We start from the raw sequence: 24,490 nt of genomic DNA, 5'->3' as shown, positions 1-24,490 counted from the left end.
GAAAAACTAGTGAAATTTGAATAAAGTCTGCAGTTTAGTGACCACTGACGTACCAATATTAATTTCTTAGTTCTGACAAATGTCCTGAGGTCATGTAAGATACTAACCTCAGAAGATAGTGGACGAAGCATATACAGGACTATCCCTGTACTACATTTGCAACTTTTCTCTAAATCTAGTTAATCCAAAATAAAAAGTTTACTTACAAAAAAAGAAATAAATCTAAGAACAGATATTCCAACAATACCACCCACAAATTGAAGTTTTTAGTGTTCAGGAATTCCTGAATTTATTTTTTTAATATTTGGCTGACTCTAACATGATTACTAATTGTAAAAAAAACACCTGGAAAATGTACAAAATATACTTTTTAATCTCACAGCTTGAGAAATAACAATTTTTAACATCTTTTTTCTCATTTATAGATATGAGATTTTTTTTTAAACCATCACTGAGACTAATCCCTCCTGGCGGGGTGGGGGGTGGGGTCCCCTTAATATTTTATCATAAGCTTTCCCTTCCATATAATTTAAGGTTCTTCAAAAGCATTTACATGACTACACAACTGTCTACACACAATTGTACCACAATGTTTTACCTATTCCACATTTGTTGGACATTTAGATGATTTCCAACTTTTCTCCATTTATAAATAGTACCATGAGTATCATATGCATAAATTAAATGCTCATGCTTATTTCATTAAGTAATTCCAAAAAGTGGAGTCCCTGAGTTGAAGGAAATGTTGACTTAACATTTTTAATAAATACTATCAATGTGTCCCCCAAAACGACAGAGCCAACTTATACTCCCAGAAGCAATGTACAGAGAGCCTATTTCCCTGACCCACCAGCAAGGGGGCATTAGCACTTTGTTGATTGTTTGTTAATTTGGTAGGTTAAAAAATGTTCATCGTTGCTTTTAAATTTGTCTTTCTTTGTTTTCTAGTGAGACTGAATATATTTAAACATATTTGCTTTTTAGCTACTTTCATTTCCTCTTCCATGAATTACTTAGTTCCTAATGCCTTTTGCCTGTTTTTGCACTGATATTTTAGTGTATCTGATTATTTTTTCTACTTCCTTTATCTATTTTGGACCTTCTGCAAGTTGTAGTTGTGGTAAATACTTGCCAGTTTGTTATTTCTGTTTTAATTTTGTTTATTATGAGGTTCTTTGGTGTACACAGTTTAATTTGGATGTATATATATCTCATATTCCTTTATAATTTCTTCTACTGCTTTTACGATTATAAAGACCTCACAGTCCTAACATTAAACCAAAGAAATATTAGCATTAGTTTAAAAGAGCACTCAAAATTACGAAGGGAAAAAGCCAGATCACTTGTCCAACTGAAGAAATCAGTTGTTTTTATTTTGTAGACTTCAAATGTAGAGGTCTGGGATTATATAGTGATTGACAATACTAATTCTATAATCTCCATCATACGTAATTATTAATAAATAATTCTTACCGAGACAAGTCTTCTCTTAAGGGTGTCTAAGACAGTTGGTAAATTTTTTGAATAATATAGGAATAATATAGCTGAGAGTTTCCAAAAGAACCGGAAAATTAATCTCATGGCATGACGATGTCAAGAAAAATTAAGTGCAGCCAGTCCCCAAGAACACAGAGGGCCATATGAGACACCCTTAATACTTCAACTATTAGCAGTTACTCTTCCCATCCCACTTCTAAGCAAGATTCCAGTTTTCTCTACCTTGGTCTTAATAGCTACAGAGAAGGGGAAATGATAAAATAGAAAGACCACAGGCTTTAGAACTTGCTAGATGTGGGCTCAAACCCTAGATCCACCAGTAACTAGTTAGTTTTACCCTAAGTAAGTCAAATGGCCCCCTCAAAGTTTCATCATCTGTAACACAGAGGTCAAGGTTAGTGACAGAGATTGGGGCATTCAATAAATTAGTTTGTAGTGATTTCCAAAGAAATGCTTTGCTTGTGGTAAAATCACTACAGAAATTGTTTATTTTTCAATACAATTTTCTGTTCACATATAAATATGTATGAGTACACAGTTTTTGTTTTTCTTTTGTTATTATTTTTAAGGCCTAAGGTAAGTGACTCAATCTATTTTGTTTAGCAAGCAGCCTACAGAAAAGATTGAACTATTTCCAGGAACTATAGGAGGAAGATCCCCATTATAATACTAAGATAGGCAATTTAGGGAATAGTTTCCTTTATCGCATTAAAAGTAGTAAAAATATAAATCCTCAAAAGCCCCTCAAATAATTCAATTTGTATTCAACGAGCAGTTTGCAGCATCTGTATACACAAACCAAATCTCATCCTTCTTCTAAATATTTAGCTATGTTCCACAGCTGGGGAAAACAGCAATGACACCAGCGTCAGATTTGGAGAAGAATAAGCCACAGGATGACACTTTGGGGAATGGACCACTAACTACAAAATAAGTCTGGCAAAGGAAGAACAACAGCAAAAAGCTATTTCCTAGTAAAACTGAAAAACTACTTAAGATAAACATGTAACTGGCTACAATGAAAACTATAAATACTAAATTACTAAAAAAATCTTAGTTTTGAGGACTGAATATTTTTAATTTGTTGGCTTAAGTCTGCTCTTCTTTTCCCAGAATAAATGCTTCAACCGTGGAATAAGAGAATCTAAAACAATTTACATTAGTGTGGAAAATATCGCTGCAGGGGAGAGACAACAACATAATAAATCACAACCTCTCTCTGAGAAGAAATAAAATTGTTTTAAAAAAACCCCTGCTGTTGGGGCCAGGTACAGTCCAAATTTATTTCTAGAATTCCAGTGTTGCATAACTGGAGTGTATTTCAATGAAACTGAACATCAAGTTACATAACTGTCAAATTACTGTATTCTATTTTGCTTTTTCAGCAAAGAACATGATGGGACTTGGGGTGACAGCAAAAGAAGAAAAGAAATTTAAAGCAGTATATTTTGCTTCTGATAGAAAACAACTTTTATTTTTAAAAATCATTTAGGTAGAAGATCACAAATTTTCAATATTGCGTGCCAAGACTAAGCATTATATATGGTCTTTAAAATCCTCAATACTTGTTTGTCATTTTTTAAGATATTTTCAGTTGTTTCCATTATTGGAGGGAAAGAAACTTAAATACTTATGGTACTTTAAAAGTTCATTAGAGGAGAATTATCAAATTTACATGCTTCTTTCCCACCAGGAGTAGCACAAATGTTGGACATTCAACTATATTTTACAGAAAATTTAATAACAGCTGCTTGCTTGTATAGCAGTAATCACAATATATATGGAATATGTATTCCAGGGAAACAGCATCTGCATTTGCTGATTTAAATTTAAAACATCAGAGAATTAGCTGAATACTAAAAAGCTGTTATCTAAAACCTACGGATGTATTAAAAACCATAATGAGGGACATTTATCTTGGAGCAAATGTACAACCTCCTGTAAAACATGACTCCAATAGAAGGGTACGAATGCCATCATTAGAAGATTAAACCAATCCGGGAAAAGCTTAAACAAAGAATTATAAACAAACTAAGCAGCATCATTTGTTTTCTTGTTCACAGGGAAAGTTTACAAATCAGTTCTTTTTTCAAAGGCAAATAAATGAGTTAAGAGCTTCAGACTTTCTTGATACACATATTTGAAAGTCTTAGATGACACTGATGAAGTCTACAGGGGAGCATGTGACACTGTCAACAAGCGATACTGTAATTATAGATTTAAATTAATAAACCTAAACCAACTGTAGCTATCTAATAAAAATGTCACTTAAAAGTAATTCATTATAAAGCAAAACTGTAAAGGGTGGTGACAATTACCGTGACTCAGAGGGGTCACACCATCCCTGGGCTTCTTTTCTTCTTCAGCTTGCTCCTAGAACACAGAAAATGTGGTTTAGACCCTGTTTCTGGGTAATTGTTTGAAACACTGAAAATTGACTTTTCTGTTTGCTGGAAGCCAAGCCACGAAGAGCGCTGCGAATGGAAGGGACCTATATCAGCAGCCAGTGCCCGGCGGCAGGGGGAGGGGGGAGGGGGGGTGCCACACCACCACCCATTCGGACGCGGGAGGAACCCTTTGTTATTGTCTTACTTCTCTGTTGGCTCAAATATGACAGAAAGGAAGGTTCAAAGGCAGGCTGAGGGAAGAAGGGCATCCCCTGCCCCCGCCAAGCCCTCCATCCTCCCCTGGCTTTCGGCCTGCCGGCACCTGCTACAGCTTATGAGGCTCAGTTAAGGTCCAAGTTTAGCCCAACCAACCCTCACAGGACGGACAAATGCCTTCAAAGATCCCTGCGAAGAAACCACAAACACAAGCGACCCTGAGAAGGCAAAGCTTCCGTCCACGGAACCAGCAGTGCATCAGGCCAGGCTCACAGCAACTCCTGGAGGAAAGTCGACCATTTAGCGAAGACTAAGAGAATCACTTCTTTTTTGAAAGATACTCCAAGAGCATTTGTCCAGATATGTGTCTTACTTACATAGTTTCGTGGCCATAAAAAAATGTATGCCCCCTATAAAAAAAACTCATAATAATTTTACACTTAAAAGTTGAGGGACAGAGTTTCCCAATTTTAAGATCTTTCAAATTAAGAGTGTCAGCGGGCTTTCAACTCACTTATGGAAGTATAAATATGCAATACTTTTGAATAGTTTCCAAGACAAACTGATTGTCATCCAAGAAGATGAAAATCAGCAGCTGAATTACACAAAACCTTTGCATAATTGATGGATGATGCTGATAAAAAAAGTATCAGGATTCAGTAAGTTTGGTCAACAATCATTTCCTACAGTTTATTCCTGTAATTTTGGGGACATATCTTTTCTTTTTTCATTCTTTCACATTTTATTCTTTATTTTTTAACATCTTTATTGGCGTATAATTGCTTTACAATGGTGTGCTAGTTGCTGCTGTATCACAAAGTGAATCAGCTATACGTATACATATATCCCCATATCTCCTCCCTCTTGTGTCTCCCTCCCACCCTCCCTTTCCCACCCCTCTAGGTGGTCACAAAGCACCGAGCTGATCTCCCTGTGCTATGCGGCTGCTTCCCACTAGCTAGCTATTTTACATTTGGTAGTGTATATATGTCCATGCCACTCTCTCACTTCGTCCCAGCTTACCCTTCCCCCTCCCTGTGGCTTCAAGTCCATTCTCTACGTCTGCGTCTTTATTCCTGTCCTGCCCATAGGTTCATCAGAACCATTTTTTTTTATAGATTCCATATATATATGTTAGCATACAGTATTTGTTTTTCTCTTTCTGACTTACTTCACTCTGTATGACAGACTCTAGGTCCATCCACCTCACTACAAATAACTCAATTTCGTTTCTTTTTATGGCTGAGTAATATTCCATTGTATATATGTGCCACATCTTCTTTATCCATTCATCGGTCGATGGACACTTAGGTCGCTTCCATGTCCTGGCTATTGTAAATAGAGCTGCAATGAACATTGTGGGACATGACTCTTTTCGAATTATGGTTTTTTCTCAGGGTATATGCCCAGTAGTGGGATTGCTGGGTGGTATGGTAGTTCTATTTTTAGTTTTTTAAGGAACCTCCATACTGTCCTCCATAGTGGCTGTATCAATTTACATTCCCACCAACAGTGCAAGAGGGTTCCCTTTTCTCCACACCCTCTCCAGCATTTATTGTTTGTAGATTTTTTTTATCTTTTTAAGTCAGGCCTAGGGTGACTGACTGTCCCAGTTTGCCTGGGACTGATTCGGTCACAGCACAGAAGTCCCATAACTGGAGGACCCTTCAGTCCTAGACAAACCAAGAGGGTTGGTCATCTAAGCTATGACAGCCATTAAAACTAAACCTAAAAAGTAGACTTCAGATAACAGGAACACAAGGCTTTAAAACAAGGTTTCAAAAAATTAATATTTTAATGAGAGCAAACTAGTTTTTAACTGTTAATCACTATTAATTTCATTTTTATATTGTACTTTTTGTTTCTATTTTAGTCTATGGCTTTAAGGTACAAAATACAATTTGTATAGTAGTAAATCATATAATTTTCCAATAAACAAATAATAAATATATATCCAGATATGTGACTGAAGTTTCTTTATTGATGAGGTGAACAAACCAACAAGTCTGAAGATGACTGAGTCAGGCTGCCATTTGTTTATATAGTCATATAGAATTGATTATGATAGACTCCTTGAGATGCCTTAGTTTATACATATATGTTATTTTTTGAGTTCACATTGTTCAAGGTAAAAATAAATAGAGAAACAATTAATACAGTGAAAACTCCCCTCTCACCCCGACCCGTTCTCCCCAATCTGGCCTATGTATAATACCTCTACCCAGAAATCTTCGTTACTAGATTCTGAAATATCCTTGCAAAATTGCCTTTATAAAAATGCAAAAGAAAAGAGAATATATTTTCTTATTTTCTTGTTCTTGCGCACAAAGGTAGCACTGTTTTCTACCTTTCTTTTCACTTAAAATACCCTGGAGGTCTTTATCAGGTTGTAAGAGCACACTCCTTCTTTTCGCAGTTACACAGTATTACTCTGAATGGATACCTCATGATTTATTTAACTGATCCCATGTTTATGGATGTCCAGGTTGTCTCAAATCTTTTTTCCAATCACATAACGCTGCGGTGGAAAACCAGTACACGGGGAGTTTTGCATATGTGCCAGGATGTGTACAGAATGACTTCCCAGAAGTGGACCAGCCGGGTCAAACCAGACTCGTGTTTTCCTGCCAGGTCTGGCGCCCAGCAAGCCCCACTCAACAGCCCCACAGCCTCGCATCAGGCCCGTCTGCCCAGAGCCTTGCCCACAGGGTGTGATAGCAAAGTTTTGGGTTTTTGCCAAGATGATGATGAAAAACATAATACCTCACTATCGTTTTATTTGCATTTGTTCCATTATGAAGAAGTTGAAGACTGTATATTTAAAAGCCATTGTATTTCCTTTTCTGTGAAATATCTCTTTACATCTGTGGCCCATTTTTTTCTGTTGGAATGACTACTCATCTTTTGGTCTCGATAAATTAGGAAGATTAGTCCTTTGTCTACAATATGAGAGGCATTATTTATTTTTTCCTGGTTAGTCATTTCTCTTTTTCACTTCTCTTACAGTATTTTTAATATGCAAGGATTTTTGTTGTTTATTTTGAGAAATAAAATTATCAAACTTTTCTTTTATGGCTGCTATTGTTGAGTAATAGAAGATCCTTCTCTACTCCCACATCATAAAAACCTTCTTCTTTGTTTATGTCTTTTACACTTATGGTTTATTTCTTACACTTAAATCTTTGACAAATTTGAATTTGTGCCGGGACATGGTGTGAAGTTGAGACACACTATTTTTACCCAGGTGGCTCGTCACCTGTCCCAAGACCACTTACGGGATAGTCCCCCTCCTCCCATCAGTCTAAGACCTGTGTCCTATACACTAAACCCCCAGGTGCATTTGCCTCTTCTGTTTCTTTAGTTTACCTGTCTATCCAAGTACCAGAGCCACGATGCTTTACTTATTACAGCCTGATGTTTTGATATGTTTCCTGGGCTACTTTGTGTTTTACACACAGTAAGAGGTTCTGTTCTGTACAAGTCTTAGAGTCAGACAGCTGAGGGTTTACACCCCTGCTTCTCCCCTCACCAGCTGTGTGACCCTGGGCAAGTGATTTAACCTCTCTGAGTTTCGGTTTCCTAATTTGTGACTTGGAGGTAATCATATCTTGTTGACTGAATTGTCTTGAGGATTAGAGATACACGGGTAGAGCCCTACTAAGCACATGCCACATGTAGACTCTCAGTTAATGGCAGTTATCATAGGTGTTTTGCCAGATTTCAAACTGCCAAGACTGTATCAAGACTTAATTAAAATTAAGTTATCTTCTATTTGTTTCCTAACTGAAAAAGCGTATCTTGGATGAACAAGATCTCTGATGGAAGAAGAATCCTGAGGGAGGAGTAAAGAGGAATCTTAAAACCCTGAGTTAATTACTTATTTAAAGAATATTTATTGGGCAATTAATGTGCCAGGAACAGTGCTGGGTTTTAGGGAACAAATGGAATGCAATGTCCAGTGTTCGTGCACCGGCTGCCCTTCACTGTTCAGGTGTCTGCCAGCTGTTCGTGGCTGATCGAGGACAAAGTGAAGGCTGGGTGTCCCCGCCGTTCCCTCCTCCCCATCCCACTGTGCAGGGTCCGTCCTCCACACAGCTCGCGTGCACCGGCCTCCACCCCTGCACAACCATCACCCTGCCCTCCAGGACTTCCACCCGCCCCCCGCCTGCCTCGCTCAGCCCCTGGCATCCAGGCCACTCAGTCTCACACACGGCGACCAATGGACCCACGTCTCCCTCCATCAGGTTACAGACGTGCAGATCCCAAGTCCACTGTACGGCTTCACCTGGATGCCCTACAGGCTCCTGAAACTCAGCCAGCACAAAATTAGTTCCTCATCTTCACTCTAATGCTCTTGCATCTCCTGTTCAGAGTCCCCAGAACTCACTCTGCGGCTTCCGGGACCCACACCTCGGTCACGCTGTCCGTCCCGCTCTCTCTCCCAGCCCCAGCGAAATCACCTCACGGTGGGCAGGATCCCCAGATGACCCCAAGGAGCCACCCCCAAGTCCCCTCCCCGTCACTTGCTTCTAGACCACAGAAAATGGCAGAGGTGATGGGATGGTCACCCCCCTCGATTGCATTACAACATATGACTCCCCTCAGCTGACTGGAGGAGAGTCTCCAGCTGGCCTGAAAAAAGCAGGCTGCCTTGTTGTGAGAGGACCACATGGCAAGGAACTGTGGGGTTCCCTGGAGCTGAGGCTGGCCTCTGCGTGAGAGCCGGCAAGAAGGCAGGAACCTCAGTCCTACAACTACAAGGAACTGAATTTTGCCGACAACCATCTGAGCTCGGAAGAGGCCACAGAGCTGCAAAAGGAACTCAGTCCAACCATTTGATTTTACCCTTTGAGCCCCTGAGCAGAGACTCTATTTAAGCCATGCCTGGACATCTGACCTACAGGCAGTGTGAGGTAACAGTCAATGTGTTGTAATAAGCCACTAAGCTTGTGGTGATTTGCTATCATCAACAGAAAGCTAACATGTGCCTATTTCTCCCCCGGGAGGCCTTCTCTGATCCTACTTCCTCTTCTCTGCTTCCCACCTCATCCATGCTAAGTCAGGTAACCTTCTGAAGCCTGGAAATATCCTGTATAAATCTCTAATACTGGGCCTTCCACACTGCATGACCAGCTTCTCTCTTACTGGTCTCGTCCGCTTTGCTGAGCTTACTGAAGGCAGACAGGGTCTTAACCATCTTTCCTCCCCAAAGCATAGCCTGGCCCCTCGTCCAGCTTAACAAATACTTGCTGACTCAAGGCATGAATGCAAGGTTCAAGAATGGTACTTTTGTGCCTAGCAGATTTCATGTCCAAAGTTTTCATGGATATCTTTGTGCAAGTAATACAGTTGCATCGTTACAAAACATACTATAACCCAGTGTTCCTCAAACTTTAACATGCATATGAATCATCTGGGAAGCCTGTTAAAATGCACATCTGGATTCCGTGGGTCTGGGAAGGGCCTAAGAGCACGAGTTTCCAACAAGCCCCCAGTTGGTGCCGCTGCTGAAGGTCTGTGGACCACACAAGGCGCTGCAAGTCCACAGTCACGGGGGAGGGGAGAACGGGGAGGCAGTAACCCAATCCTATCTACCTCTGTTCCACTGCATGTGAGATGATGAACTGAATCAGGTCTAATTTTCTACGGCAGCTCTTCACCCCAACTCCATCCCTCTTTACCCGCTCAATGCACGGGAAATTTACGTAATTCAAAACAAGGCAAGTCTCTTCTCATAAATGTTCTACCGCAAAACTGAAATGGTAACAAGAAACAGGGTTGGCTATGTGAGCACAACAGCTACTGAAGCATTTCTATAATCACTGTATCATTCAAATATAAAAAGAAATATATAATGTGCTGTGTGTCACTCAGTTAGTGGATTAGAATGTTTGGTTCACACTTCTTTATTTGCCACTGAAATTCTACCTAGATAGAAAAAACATATTCCTCACAAAAATAACATTACCTTTCGCTTCAAAGTTAAATTACTCAAGCTCCTGATGTCCATGTGTTTTTTTAGATGGAGTAAGGTTATAGATATGTAGACATACACATGAAAGATCATGATTTTGTATTACAGAATAAATTTACATTTCTCTTACGATATACTGACCTCATTTTTAGGACATTTTTTTTGCAAACAAAAAATGATTTAATATCATATAATAGGGCAGAAAAAAATGCTGAATTGGGGGTCCGATAACCTAAGGCCAAATCCCAACCCCACCTAGTTACCCAAAGAGCTAGGTAACTGGGAACAAATGACACGTATTCTCTGGATCTGATTTCTTTTGTCTGTAAAATAAAGGGATTGGACTAAATGTTCTCCAAAGCTCCTGCTAGCTTTAACATTCTTTGCGTCTGTCTGGGTTAATTAATTATTTCCTAAAGGTAGTAAATCCACACTGCTATTAATGGATAGAGTTAATCTTTTTAAAAAAGGAAAAATGAGCACTTTTCCTTATCCTCTCAAACAGAACACTTCAGGAAATCAAGATGAATTGAGAAAAACAAAACCATTACTATGCCTTCCCAGGTTTCAAACTTTAGTTCTGAAAACTGAAAATAAAGCTTTAAGTAAAAAAAAAGAACACTGCTCTGAAAAAGGGGAGATAATAGTTTAAGGAACATAAAATAAGTCTTTGCTGTGGTACATTTCCATTAGCCAACTCAAATCCATCGTTCTGGAAGAGAGGATTATGAGCTGGGAAAACAACCAGAAAGGCTTGACATTCTGTTCCTTCCTGATGGCCCTGGATGCATCATATACTTTTACTACACGTTACAGTGATGTTTTCTAATTAATCAGTGCCTACGGTTCCCGGTCTGAGAAATCCAATCAAGGAAGCAAAAAAAAGGGTTTTTCACCCACTGATTTGTGTTTGGCAATTTCAGGTCGTCACCGTGGAACCATCAGATGACACCCCTTCCTTTCGCTCACTGTCAGACAGGTCCTTGAGCACAGGATGTTCAAGCATACTGATGTTCCTCTTCCACAAGAATGAAGGGTGGGCTTCCCTGGTGGCGCAGTGGTTGAGAATCTGCCTGCTAATGCAGGGGACACGGGTTTGAGCCCTGGTCTGGGAAGATCCCACATGCCGCGGAGCAACTAGGCCCGTGAGCCACAACTACCGAGCCTGCGCGTCTGGAGCTTGTGCTCCGCAACAAGAGAGGCCGCGATAGTGAGAGGCCCGCGCACCGCGATGAAGAGTGGCCCCCGCTTGCCACAACTGGAGAAAGCCGTCGCACAGAAACGAAGACCCAACACAGCCATAAATAAATAAATAAATAAATAAACAGAGCAGCCCTAAACTTTGAAAAAAAAAAAAGTTGGTAAAAAAAAAAAGAATGAAGGGTGATACCTACTGGTTTCCGGAACTATAGAAAACACTAAAATCCTATACAGTATCTCCAGTAATAAACTACTATTTGAATTTCACCTGCTGTGTCAAGTCTACTTTTCAAAATTCTCTTTTGCTCTGATCCCACGTGGGACGCAAACTGAAGATAACTGAAATTAACCTTTCAGATAAAAATACAGGACAGGGTGGTCCCCATTGCTCTACTGGAATTGAGATGCAGACACAGAGGCAAATGCCCTCATCTCGTTCAAATACCCCGAATGGAATCTCTCTTTCGTAATTGTATTCATCACGATTTTTATTTTCTGTATTCTGTGACTGACATTTGGGGGCCTTGGGGACTGGGGAGGGACTGTCCCTCTCAGTGTGAGCCAATTCCTGGAGACAGCAAACAACGAGCCCGGGGTCATGCCTCCTGAGTCCACAGCCCACTCCCCTTTCCTTACTGGCTCCTGCAGTCTGGGACACTATCCACTTGCCCTAAACCAACCCTGGGCCAGGTACTGGAGGATCAGAGCCAGCCCGGTAGCCAGAGACCACGGAAATTATCCAAACTAGCCAATCCTGAACCTGCTTAGCTTGTTCACCTTGCCTCCCCCGTTCATTTCCAAGAAAACCACAATAAAGGCTCCTGCCCCTGGTTTCCCCTCGCCCCTGCGGCCCCCTGACCGACTCTGGTGCTTCACCACAGGGCCCTGTCTGGTGTGATGCGCCCCCTCCTCTTGGGAAATGGGAATCACCAACTATCCTTTTCAATGGCAATCGTCTCGATCCGTTTACCTGGCTAAACGTGAACAAAAACAAAAACTCAGGTATATTTTAAAACAGTATTTGTTAAGACTTACACCCAAAAAAAGGGAAAAAAGTCTAAAACACTTTTATTAGCATCTCCTTTCTGCAGTTCCTCCACATATAAATGGATTCTACTCGCTGATACAAGCTGCTATCAGTCGTGTGCGGGGCAACAAAAGGATTTTAAAAATCAGAAACTACTGAAAAAATAAGAAATTGAAATAATCCTACCCTAAACATTTTTTTGATGTCTACTTAAGGATATTATAAAAAAGACTGCCCTGCACTCCGCCCCGGCTGCAGCCAACCACGGCTCCCTCCTGTTGGTATGTCAAGTCCAGTGGCCCCAACATCAAGACCGTCTGAACTTGGCCACCCACATGCACCCCACTCACCTTACTATCTCACTGTGTACCAAACCTTAGACTTACTGAAATTAAAAGGCCCTTAAAAATCTTCTAATCTAAGACTTTTGCTCTAGAGACAAAGAAACTGAGCCTCAGCCTGGCGAAGGGCTTGTCCTTGGTCACAGAGCTACTTATCACCAGAGCCAAAGACCAAAATCCAAATACCCTGACTCGCATCCCAGCACTCACCCTACAAAACTGCTCAGTCAGAAAAGTCATTACAGCCACTATAATCCCGCCAGGCGTCACACAGGTCGTCGTATCTGCTTCCAGCCCCCAACCCAGGCTCCTGCTGCTTCCTTGGCCAAACAGTATCAGCTATGACCCTTCAACTTCCTTCTCTCTCAAGGTTAGCTGCCTACAGAACATCCAGATTTTAAGCAAATAATTTGTATTCCCTCATTTTGCATTTTACCAGGTTGTATTTAAGAGCCATGTGTTGTAACAGCATTACATGTGCATTAGATATTTTTATTTTTAAATAAACTAAAATATGGACATCTTAGATATTCTTCATCCTTCAAGGTCAGACTCTGCCCTCAGTGATCCTACCTTTCTCTGAAGGCTACATGGACCTCAGATCTTAGTCACACTGCATTACTCGACCTAAGTCAGTTCTCTTTTATTCAGCAATACTCTAAGATGCTTAAGAATAAATAATGCCTCATCTTTCTATTTCTCAAAGTTCATAACTCATGAATTAGGTACAGATTCACAGATTTTTAAGAGCTGCAGAGGGAGAGGAAGAATGGGCACTAACATTTATTCAGCATCAGGTATTTTATATACACAATTAGACAACACGTACTTTATTCTTGTATAGTCAAACAAAATCTCCTTTTTTCATTTGAGAAACTTGCATTTTTATGAAGGGAATTTGAAACTGTACAGCCTACATATGGTTTGGGGTTTTATGCCCAGAACACCCACGTACGCACCAAACATCCACGAAACCACTTTGAAAACAATGCTTCGTTTCCCCAGTTACCATGTGGCCAACACTTTGCCAGCAGTCCTAGGGGTGGGGGGTGGCCAAGGCTACCAAGGCACCCGCAGGACACTCATCTCTGTGTGGGATGTTGTGAAAAGCATGACGTGAGAAGGAGTCCAAGGGGCAGGGGAAGCCCTCTCTTCAAGTCTGCGGCAGCACCACCTGCCAGACCAGCAGGCAAGTCGTCCACACGGCAGAACTGAGCACACGGGACGTAAGACGTGAGACGAAGCCTAAGGAGCGGAGGCACGGTCACGGGTGGTGTCAGAGTGTAACCTGGGACGCCCTCTTTGCAGGACGACGTGAAAGGCGAATCAAAATTTTATAGGCACAAACTTTTTAGGACAAGGATTCTACTGGTGAGATTTTGCCTGTGAGTCAATTGCAAAAGTATACCAAGACATATGAATAAGAACACGGGATGTAACTTGGTGTGTAAAGACAAAAAATAAAAATCACCTTAATGTTTACAGCAGGGCACTGTTTCAATAAGTTACGGTACATTCACAGAGTGGAATACTATGCGCCACTGAAAACAATGAGAAGATTTGCATCTCCAAGATATACATGCTTAAGCGCAAAAATGCGAAGTACAGAACAATAGCCAGAGTGTAAGCCCATCTGGGCTACGTATATGTATGTATTATGTATATATGTGTACATGCATAAAGGATTTGGGTTTCTTAGCTTTCTTTTTTGTTTTTTTGTTTTGTTTGTTGATCCCTATATAGATTCACAAGAAAGTGTAAACAGTGGTCACACCTTTATGAAGAGACTGGGGGTTTAGCAGGTGTGGGGAGAATTTACTCAGTAAAGAATTTACTTCTTATTTCAATACCTGTCTGTACTATGTGGTCTTTTTTAACCATGTGTCTGCATACTGAAAAATATAAATAAATATTTTAAAATTCTACATGGAAATACTAGTCTAGGAAGACATTCATTGACAGATATTAATATCAGCGTCTAAAAATTATCACATCTCCTGACATTACTGTCTCAAAAGCAGATGTTTAGAAAGCACCCAACTGTCATTAGTTTGATGTTTTATGTTCTTAACCTGCCAATGCTATTTTGCTTGGCTGGCTGGAAATGTCACTTTAAAACAAGAAGGGTAACATAGAAAGTAAAGGATGTTATTGATATTTCAAGCAAAATTCAAACATGATTTCAGTGACTGAACCCCTTTCCCTCCACGGTGAATGCAGCCACAGATGTGACCCTGCTTTGTGAATTAAACCATTCAACTTAACTAATGGAAATGGACACTGGCAATGAGCCCCAAACGGACACGGCAATGTGGAATTCACCCCAAATGCACATCTTTCCCCTGGTCTTCTGTGAATATCCTTTAAACTAATTTTATGTTCTAAACACCTTAGACCTCAGATGAGTAATACGGCCCTCGGAAATATCATTTTCTTACTATTGACCAAAGAAGTCCATTTGCATGGAGATGTTATTAAACACCAGGAACATCATTCAACAGATATTTTCAGAAATCCAGCTACGCAAGGCGCCAAGCTCAAACAGCACCTGAGTAGTTAAGTGCTGAGCACCCCTGGGGTTCACAAAACCGAAAACCCCAGTGTGCGATGGAAATAATGGTAAAGGCACCAGCATTAAATTGGAAACCAAGTTGGGCTTTAGGAGAAAACTGGGATTTGTGCCAATACAGATGAGATAGCAGGTCAAATATTCATTCATGTTGAAGGGCAAGGTAACAAGAACTAAGAGGGGGCAGTAACAATTTTAGCTGCTTAAAGGGAAATGATACTGAGAAAAAGTAGAAAATACATTTAGATAGGAGAAGTGGTCTCAAATTTTACACTAAAATATTTTTTAAATATGCAGCAGACAATATGGATTAGCTCTAGCACTATTAGCAGGGAAGATGTGTCCAACTTTTTCCCTAGGACAATGCTTCTCAAATATGGCCGTGTATCAGAACTGCCTGGAGGGCTTGGTAAAATACAGACCACTGAGCCCCACCCCCAGAGCATCTGGTCAGCAGGTCTACAGTGGGACCAAAGAAGCTGCATTTCTAGCAAACTCCCAGGCAATGCTGACACTGCTGGTCCAGAGACCACAGCAGGAGAACCACTGTCCAAGAATAACTTTAAACACATCAAATACCCTGTTCTCCTCAGAAGACATGACACGGCAGACCTAAAATGCTGAGAAGAACAGCATCCTCACATAACTCAAGACACGGGCAGGCCTCCCCACGTCTGATCCAAGCAACCTCTTAGACAGCTAGTTCTCTGGGATACACTTAGACCACTCGGCGCTCACGGTACCGGTCCCGTCTGGACCTCAAGGGGAACAGGACCTCAGCCTCCACGTTAACCACGCCACTTCCCAGTGGGGCTGAGGCTGAGGAAACAGCTCTCTAGCTTGACGTGGGCCTATATGTTTAACATCTTAAAACCAACCTCAGACCAGATCATCGCTGGACACTTCTCATTTAACGCCTGGAGGTCATGGAGCCCCACCAACCTGGCATCAAACCGAAGAATGTAAGTATGACACTGTGTCACTTCACCACTGCATAATGTGTAAATGCACAACTAAAACCCACATGAAGACACCAAAACCCACGCCCAAATAAATGACGAGAGCCCCTGAGAACGCTCTAATGGCCTACCATCCCCCAAACCATCACCACGGAGGAGGTCTCCTGGTCACTTCTGCCCACTCTGACATTTGTAGGAATACAAGAAGTTGTCATAAGGAAACAGCAGAGGGAACTAGAGGCATGATGCAATGTATGCCCTCTAGATGTCAAGATGTTACTGTGACATATTTTTCAGATGTAATTAACATTTAAACAGTAGAATCTGAGAAAAGCAGGTTACACTCCATGGTGAGGTGGGCCTCATCCAATCAGCTGAAGGTCCTGCAAGAAAAAAGACTGACCTCCCCCTGAAGAACACGGAATCTGCCTCCAGACAGCCTTTGGACTCAAGACTGTAACATCAACTCTTTTCTGGGTCTCCAGACTGCCACTAGTCAGTCACCATCACTGCATGAGTCAATTCCTTAAAATAGGGCTTCCCTGGTGGCGCAGTGGTTGAGAATCTGCCTGCCAATGCAGGGGACACAGTTTGAGCCCTGGTCCTGGGGGATTCCACATGCCGCAGAGCAACTAGGCCCGTGAGCCACAACTGCTGAGCCTGCGCTCTAGAGCCCACGAGCCACAACTACTGAGCCCACACGCCACATCTACTGAAGCCCGCGTGCTCTAGAGCCTGTGCTCTGCAACAAGTGAAGCCACTGCAATGAGAAGCCCGCGCACCACAACAAGGAGTGGCCCCCGCTTGCTGCAGCTAGAGAAAAGCCCGCACGCAGCAACAAAGACCCAACACAGCCAAAAATAATAAATAAATAAAAATAAATAAATTTATTTTTTAAAAAATTCCTTAAAATACGTCTGTCTCTACAAATATACATATAATTCATCATTACCAAGTAGGGACAGAGATTGTGACAGGGCTGTCAACTACTCCTATTGGTTCTGGTCCTCGGGGGAACCCTGACAAACACAACCCCTAACAGTGAGTTCACAACCTCTGTCCCTTACTTGATAATGACCGATTACCTCCATCGTTTTAAAAGAAAAGCCCTCCTTTCACCTTTCATATGAAGATTATCACTTTTTTGGCTGCACGGCGTGACTTATGGGATCTTAGTTCCCCGGCCAGGGATTGAACCCGGGCCCTCGGCAGTGAAAGCACCAAGTCCTAACCACTGGACCACCAGGGAGTTCCCAAGATTACCTTTTAAAATGTACCAGAGTTAATGACACATATATTCTATACCACGCTACATAAAACTCAACCAGAAGCAACCGGTTTCGAGTGACTGAAAAAAACACCTCTGCTGTCACTGTAGGAAATGTACAATTACACTGCGAATTCCCACAATCAGCACAAACTACAGGAAGGGTCCAGGAACTGACAACTTACCAAGCATCCATCCTGATTCAAACGCTCTCTGGAATCCATCCTGAGCTTCCTCTTCCTGTTGGGCTGTTTCATTGCCACTTTAGCACTCCTTAGCAGTGTTTTTCTGCAAAATAGTGCCACAGAAAGAGTGATGGGTTTTTTTCTCCTTTAGAATTACAAAAACAAACAAACAAAAATAACCATGCTTTCAATTGTACTTCTTATAACTGTTTGCCATAAATATCCTGATAAATAAGCTGACATAAAAATTTCACTGTTGATTTTACAGCCCCTAGTACAATAATAAATTAATGGGGAAAAGAGATAAGTTTTCCACCTCATCTAGAATACATGTCACAAAAAATAGATATTATTTCTTTGGTCCTCCCTCTCATGAAATTTTGGTTTTCTGCTTAGCTGACCTAACCAATTAGGATTCGCTGCAATTTTCCTATACAGCTTCTGTACTCACATGGTCTGAGTCTCCACAAGTGTCAAGGCAGAGGTGTTCTAGGTACAAGGTCCTAGTCATACAAGGCATAGCACGGCAATCTGCAACAGAGAAGAAAACTTTTCACCAATCCAATTTATCATGACCATCCTTTGGTACATTAGTAAGTAGTAGGCATTCTTTAATAAGTTACTTGGAATTCGTTTTTTGATAGAGCGATTAACCATGCTGGAGAACCAACCACTAGTATTATATAAGCCCCATTGGAGCTATAATTCAGAAGGTCATTCCCTTTGAATAATTTTAACTACAATTTACCTGTAAGTTTTTAAAAGTTTAATGGACTCAAATCACCTGTACTCCCCAGTGTTTTAGAATCATATATCCAACTTCTTATTTGATATGTCCCCCTGAACAGTGACCCTAAATACTACAGACTAAGCACATTCACCACTGAGCGTGTCACTGCCCCTCTCACGGCCGCCCAGTTCCACTCGCTCTCCATATTTGCAGTAATGATGCAAGTGGCCATGTCCGCCCCTGACAGTTGTTCAGACTGTGCACTGCACAAGAGCACCAAGCCAAGGGGCCAGTGGAAGCTGAAACCCACCCTGGGCTCTGCACACACGCCATTCCTCCTGCCACAGACTTTCCATCCGCCAGGAAGAAAATGTATCTTTTTCTAATTCAAAGACCCCTTTTGGGCTAATGGCAGCCCTGACATTGCCAGAGATGGAGGAGCCATTGCCATCGCTTCATCCTCTCCATCCCAGCCCACACTCTCAACAGGTTTGGTGGGTGTTTAATCTACTCAGTGTGTCTGGAATCCATCTTCCCCCTCCACTCCTAACTCTGACCCGCTCCAATCTCGTGCCCTGCGACGTCCGCTGGAGCATGATGTGCCCGTGGCTTCGCAGCCCCACACTTTTGCTGGTCCCTCAACCTCAGAACCGCCCCTCCTTTGTCAACCTCTCTAACTCTTACTCATGCTGCACGACTCCAGTGAAAGACTTCCCATCGCTGAGAAAAGCCTTCCTCGCTCACCCCTCCTGCCTCTGACGGACCAGGTGCGTCTCTCCTCACATGCAGCATACCTGTCCTTGCCTCTGCCACAGTATTCAACACTTCAGACGCATCATGTTTTTCATTTTCAGATGTGTCTCCCCTTCCGAGGCTGTAAGCATCCTGATGACCAGGACTGTGGATGCCTGATCCCTACTTTCCACTCTCTCCACGGTGCCCCCTCCCAGCAGACTCTCAACATGCCCTGAACTGCATACGCACATCTCTGAATCACAGAGAAGCCTTGAGCCCAGTGGATGTTAGTTCTCGACCCATACGATAACCCTGTTAGAATGCTGTATGACGGGAGCGAGCATGTTCTCAAACTCTGTAAGTCCCTTCTCTTTCTCCTTTGTATACAAAAAAAACAACAAGCCACAAACAAACAAAAAACACTTCCGCATATCCGTTTGCTTCTAGTCAGACAATATTCATGTCCTTAAGACAGGCATTTTCCTGCTAAATTCAATAACACTGCATTCATTTTGTAGGATGTAAATACAGTTTATCATGCCTAACTCCGGGTAATACTCCGAACATCTATGCAAATGAACAGTTTAGACTTGATGCCTGTAGCAAAGTATTCCTGCACAAGACAAGCACGGCCAAGGCTGGCTTGCACATGACTAATAATACCCCATGGCTTGTCAAACTGAAATCATCTGGCTACTGAGGATTTTCTCCTCATGGTCAAAGTGATCCGTCTTGCTAATACCTGGTAATTATCTCAGTAACTCTGATCGGTTTAGAAAAGCAAGAAAGCCTGAATTTATATTATCAGGTATTGGGGGGGAAATGGAAAATGTTTACGCTGAGGAGAAGTTTAAAAATACAACTTAGTAATAATTAAATTCCCTTTACACTTAGAAATAATAAAGCAAAATATAAAAGGTACCTAACAGCCCATATAAGATTTTGCTGCCAGGCAAAAAAAAAAGGAATCAAATACAAATTCCATCAAATACAATACAAAGGAGATGAATGATATGTAGACAGATGAGAGATAATGGATGGATCGACAGACAGACAGACATTTGGGAGACAGGCTGACAGACAAACAGACAGACAGGGAGGGAGGGAGGTCTGAGGTGGTCCCTTCCACCGTCAGTTCACAGGACGTATTCTAAGCAACCGAACAGAACGCTTGACATAAACTGAACCTGAGTCCTTGGCACGGTATCAAAATATACGGATTACTCTGATTTCCCATGATACGTGGCCTACCCCCAGGGGCCCCAAATGTCACATTAGCCACATGCCTCCTTGCTGAGCTTTGAAGAAATAAAAAAATTTTAGAGCCAAGGAAGAATAACGTCAGATTCTAAAACACAGTAAGGAAGCGTACTGTCTGGAAGAAGCGAAGGTGAACAGAGACAGAGGCTGGGCAGAGCAGTGCCCCAGTGCACTCTGGCACTGCCACAGCACCCAAGCACTGGCTGCAACAGACAAGGTTATTTTAAGTGATTTTAATTAAGGAAACTTCTAAATAGTATTTTATATTTAAACAAAAAGACAGATAAGTATATAGAACTGATTTATATTTCTATTAAGAATGTGGAAATAGTGCACGGATTTTTCAAATTAATCCTCTTAATCATTTTGATTTCCCTTCATGGTTCATAGAATTTTCTGTCTGCACATGGCCAAACACCTGTCTTACTGACCTCCTAATTAAGCAGACAGATTTTTATTTAGAAGGCACACGGTTTTAACACTTCAAATTAAAGGAGTCTACAAACAACAAAAATAATGCACAGTCCGCCTATGTCCAGTTGCTATTTGGTAATTGATCATCTACTATCATCAGGACGGTCACAGGTACTTTGCAGAATCTAAGGAAGATTCTTCAGAATTGTAGAGAGGAAGAGAAGCACAGTAGCCATGCGCCCTGGATAACCCAGCATGGTTCTGACTCATGCCTCCCATACTGGCAGAACTATTAACAGCACTGCCTTTCACTCCCCAAAATGTTCCCAATTAAACAGGAAATCGTATGGTCACTGTATGGATAAGAAACACACATAAATTAACAAGAAATATAATGCATGCCTTTAAAGAATTACAAACGGGCAATTCACGTGGTGCTCCCAGAGTGAGAGAAGGTCCAACACAGATCAGAAAACATACTATGGGGGAACATTTCAGCTGCTTTCAGGACGCTGCATAGAATTTAAAGTGAATTTAGCACCAAAATATCCAATACAAATATCCAATGACTGCACTGATTTCCCACCATTCCAAAGATGTAACCAAGCTAAAACGTATTCACCCAGTTGATACTCAATGCCAATAACGCATGGTAGTGGGTGTTTGAATAAATTAAGTAATTACAACTGAATGCATTGCGACAGCTTGTGCATGAATTGCTGCTCCCCTTTGACTGTATTGACAGGAACAGCTAACGTGACCTGAGCACCCACATACACCAGGCACGGCCGGAGCTCCTCTACAGGTAGACTTTCAGTTCATTCTTATTCATTAATTCTTATGACAATGCAACTTCTTTAAAAACCAATATCACCTCCATTTCACAGATGAGGAAACACTGCCCACGGCAGTACGACAAACAAGTACCCAGTACAATCCTAGAGCCGCTCATTTCAACACCAGACTATGCTGCACTTTTACAACTGTCGTGTAGACTTAGTGATCTGAGCCGCAACCACTCAGGCGCACTCAGGTGCCAAGCTCCTGCCGCTACGAGGATCTAAGTAAGAAACGGGTATGAAAGTTCCTCACACAGCTTGTGTCCACAGTTGACTTGTATTGTCTCTTTACTTACATCAGGGCAGCCGCCTACTCTCGTAATTTTAAAAAAAATTTACCTTTATTATCTATGCTGCAATCTTAATGGATTAACAGTAATGGTGTATTAATTGTGCACTCACTTGTCTTACACAATGCCTTATGATCACAGCACAAGACGTCCCAAGATTCAGGGTCCAAAGGGTTATCACACAGGGTTACCCGAACGCAAAATATTATAAACAGATACTTTACTAGATGTATCTTCAAATTTGAATTCTTTCTGTCACCAGTGCAGCTGTAACAAAATCAGATAATGAAAAACGTATTCCCTTTCCTTGCATGTCTGTCTGTCTGTCTCTCTCTCTCTCTCACACACACACACAATTACAGCAGCAGTACCAAAGATAAAGGTCCCACAGAACATTAGCACAGTAATAAGTCTGGTAAGTCTATTTTAAGGTCTACCTGTCTGAATTCTTTCTAGAACAATATTTAACAATTTACGCTCCATTCAAAAGTACCTGGTGGCTAATATATACACACACACTTTACCTGTTTATAAGACAGTATCTCTCAAGAGGTTTCTTCCATACTGAGGTCTCCATACTTGAACCAGCTAAGTTTCTAAAAATTCCCTCTTGAGAACTTCCTGCCAAGATGGAATTGTATATCCTTGCTTTGAGATAGCTCTTGGCTCCAAACAAAGAACAAAGCCGTTAAAATACACACCAGTTAACCTTCTCTGTAAACCAGCAGCAAATGAGAAACTAAGTGACCAGCAAGGCTAAGGCCTAAGTCTCCTGGGCTCAGGGCTCCAGAGCAAGAGAAGACGGAGAGGCCAGAAGTCCAGCCCCCCGAGGGAGAGGGAACCGACAGGGTCAGCAGGTGAAGGTGCTGGAACCAGGCTTGTCCTTGAAGCCAAGAGGCAACAGGAGGCTCTGCCGGTCTCGCACGGGAGCAAACGGAGCTCCTGACACAAACGCTCTGGGTCTCAGATGCGGGAAGAGCAAGCGCTAGTCCCGACCAGGAAGCGGGCTCCGGGGAACCAGGCTAAGGCACGCTCACAGCCAAAAAGCCCAGGGACGGGAGGCCCATGCCAGTGAGAAAACAACGTCCTCCCACCCACAGTGCGCCTGCAAATCAAAATTCAATTCACAAATACATAAAGAAATCAAATGCCAAGGAGGACAGTCAATAAAATCAGCCACTGGGAGAAGAATTCAGTCCTGGTGAAATTTATGTAATAGAAAATACTGGTGAATGTTTTAAAATAAATAAGCTTAAGATGCTCAAAAAGATACACAAAGGAAAAACTTTAAAAATGAACAAGAAGGGCTTCCCTGGTGGCTCAGTGGTTAAGAATCTGCCTGCCAGTGCAGGAGACATGGGTTCGATCCCTGGTCCGGGAAGATCCCACATGCCGTGGAGCAACTAAGCCCGTGCACCACAACTACTGAGCCTGCGCTCTAGAGGCCGCAAGCCACAACTACTGAGCCCGCGAGCCACAACTACTGAAGCCCATGCACCTAGAGCCCGTGCTCCACAACAAGAGAAGCCATCGCAATGAGAAGCCCGCACACCGCAATGAAGAGTAGCCCCCGCTCGCCGCAACTAGAGAAAAGCCTGTGTGCAGCAACGAAGACCCAATGCAGCCAAAAGTAAATAAATAAATAAATAAATAAATAAATGTTTAAAAATGAACAAGAAATTATGAGCAATAATACAAGTAAAAAAAGAGCTGTATATGAAAAAGCTAAAAATCTTGGAAATGTAAAGTGTAGTCAATAAGATAAACAAGCCTGGCATACGTTTAGCTACACAGACCAGGAGAAAAAAAAAAAGAGCAGATTCAAATTACTAAAACCAGAATGAGAGAGGTTATATCAGCACTGATCTTACAGAAATCAAAGTGATTATAAGGGAACACTATGAAAACTGTATGCCAACATATTAGTAACTTCAGGTGAAATTCCTAAAAATATACAAATTACTGAAACTGACTCAAGAAGAAATAGAAAATCTGAAAAAGCCCAGGCTCAGATGACTTACACCAAATATTCAAAGAATTAATACCTATTCTTCACAGACTCTTCCAAAATAAAGAAAATAGGAAGGAATACTTCAGATTCATTCTATGAGACCACTATTATCTTGATTCCAAAACCAGACAAGGGTATCACAAGAAGTGAAAACTACAGACCAATATCCCTTATGAATATAGATTCAAAAGCTTCAACAAAATACTAGCAAACTGAATCCAGCAACATATAAAAGTATTAACCAACATGATCAGGAATGCAAAGTCAGCTTAACATTAGAAAATTAATTAATGTAGTATACCATAGTAAGAGAATGGAGGACAAAACCACACAATCACATCATTAACACAGAAAAAGCTTTTGACAAAAGCAATACCCTTTAATGATTGAAAAAATAACATTCAAAAAAACAGGAATAGAAGGCACTTCCTAAACCTGATAAAGAGCATTTATGAAACACCTGTAATTAACATCATACTCGTTGCTGAAAGACCAAAAGCTTCCCCGCTAAGGTCACGGACAAGACAGAGATGGCTGCTCTCACCATTTCTGTTTAACAATCTTCTGGAGGTTCTAGGTCAGGGCAATT

At 41.5% G+C, this 24,490-nt stretch overlaps 1 protein-coding gene across 1 annotated transcript in view; it reads right to left on the bottom strand.

Annotated features, from left to right (window-relative positions):
- The window catches only part of L3MBTL4 (L3MBTL histone methyl-lysine binding protein 4), a 311,652-nt gene extending 289,201 nt beyond the window's left edge, over window positions 1-22,451 (bottom strand). The window contains exons 1-4 of the mRNA XM_036823196.1: window positions 22,415-22,451; window positions 18,074-18,153; window positions 17,623-17,725; window positions 3,816-3,870 (exon numbers count right to left, since the gene is read on the bottom strand). Coding sequence (XP_036679091.1) covers window positions 3,816-3,870; window positions 17,623-17,694 — 127 coding nt within the window. The 5' untranslated portion in view covers window positions 17,695-17,725; window positions 18,074-18,153; window positions 22,415-22,451. The remainder of the gene's footprint in view (window positions 1-3,815; window positions 3,871-17,622; window positions 17,726-18,073; window positions 18,154-22,414) is intronic.
- Between the last annotated feature and the right edge of the window lie 2,039 nt (window positions 22,452-24,490).

The sequence above is a fragment of the Balaenoptera musculus genome, chromosome 14 (genome assembly GCF_009873245.2).
Source record: "Balaenoptera musculus isolate JJ_BM4_2016_0621 chromosome 14, mBalMus1.pri.v3, whole genome shotgun sequence".
Lineage (NCBI taxonomy): Eukaryota > Metazoa > Chordata > Mammalia > Artiodactyla > Balaenopteridae > Balaenoptera > Balaenoptera musculus.
This window is presented reverse-complemented; position numbering and strand designations above follow the sequence as displayed.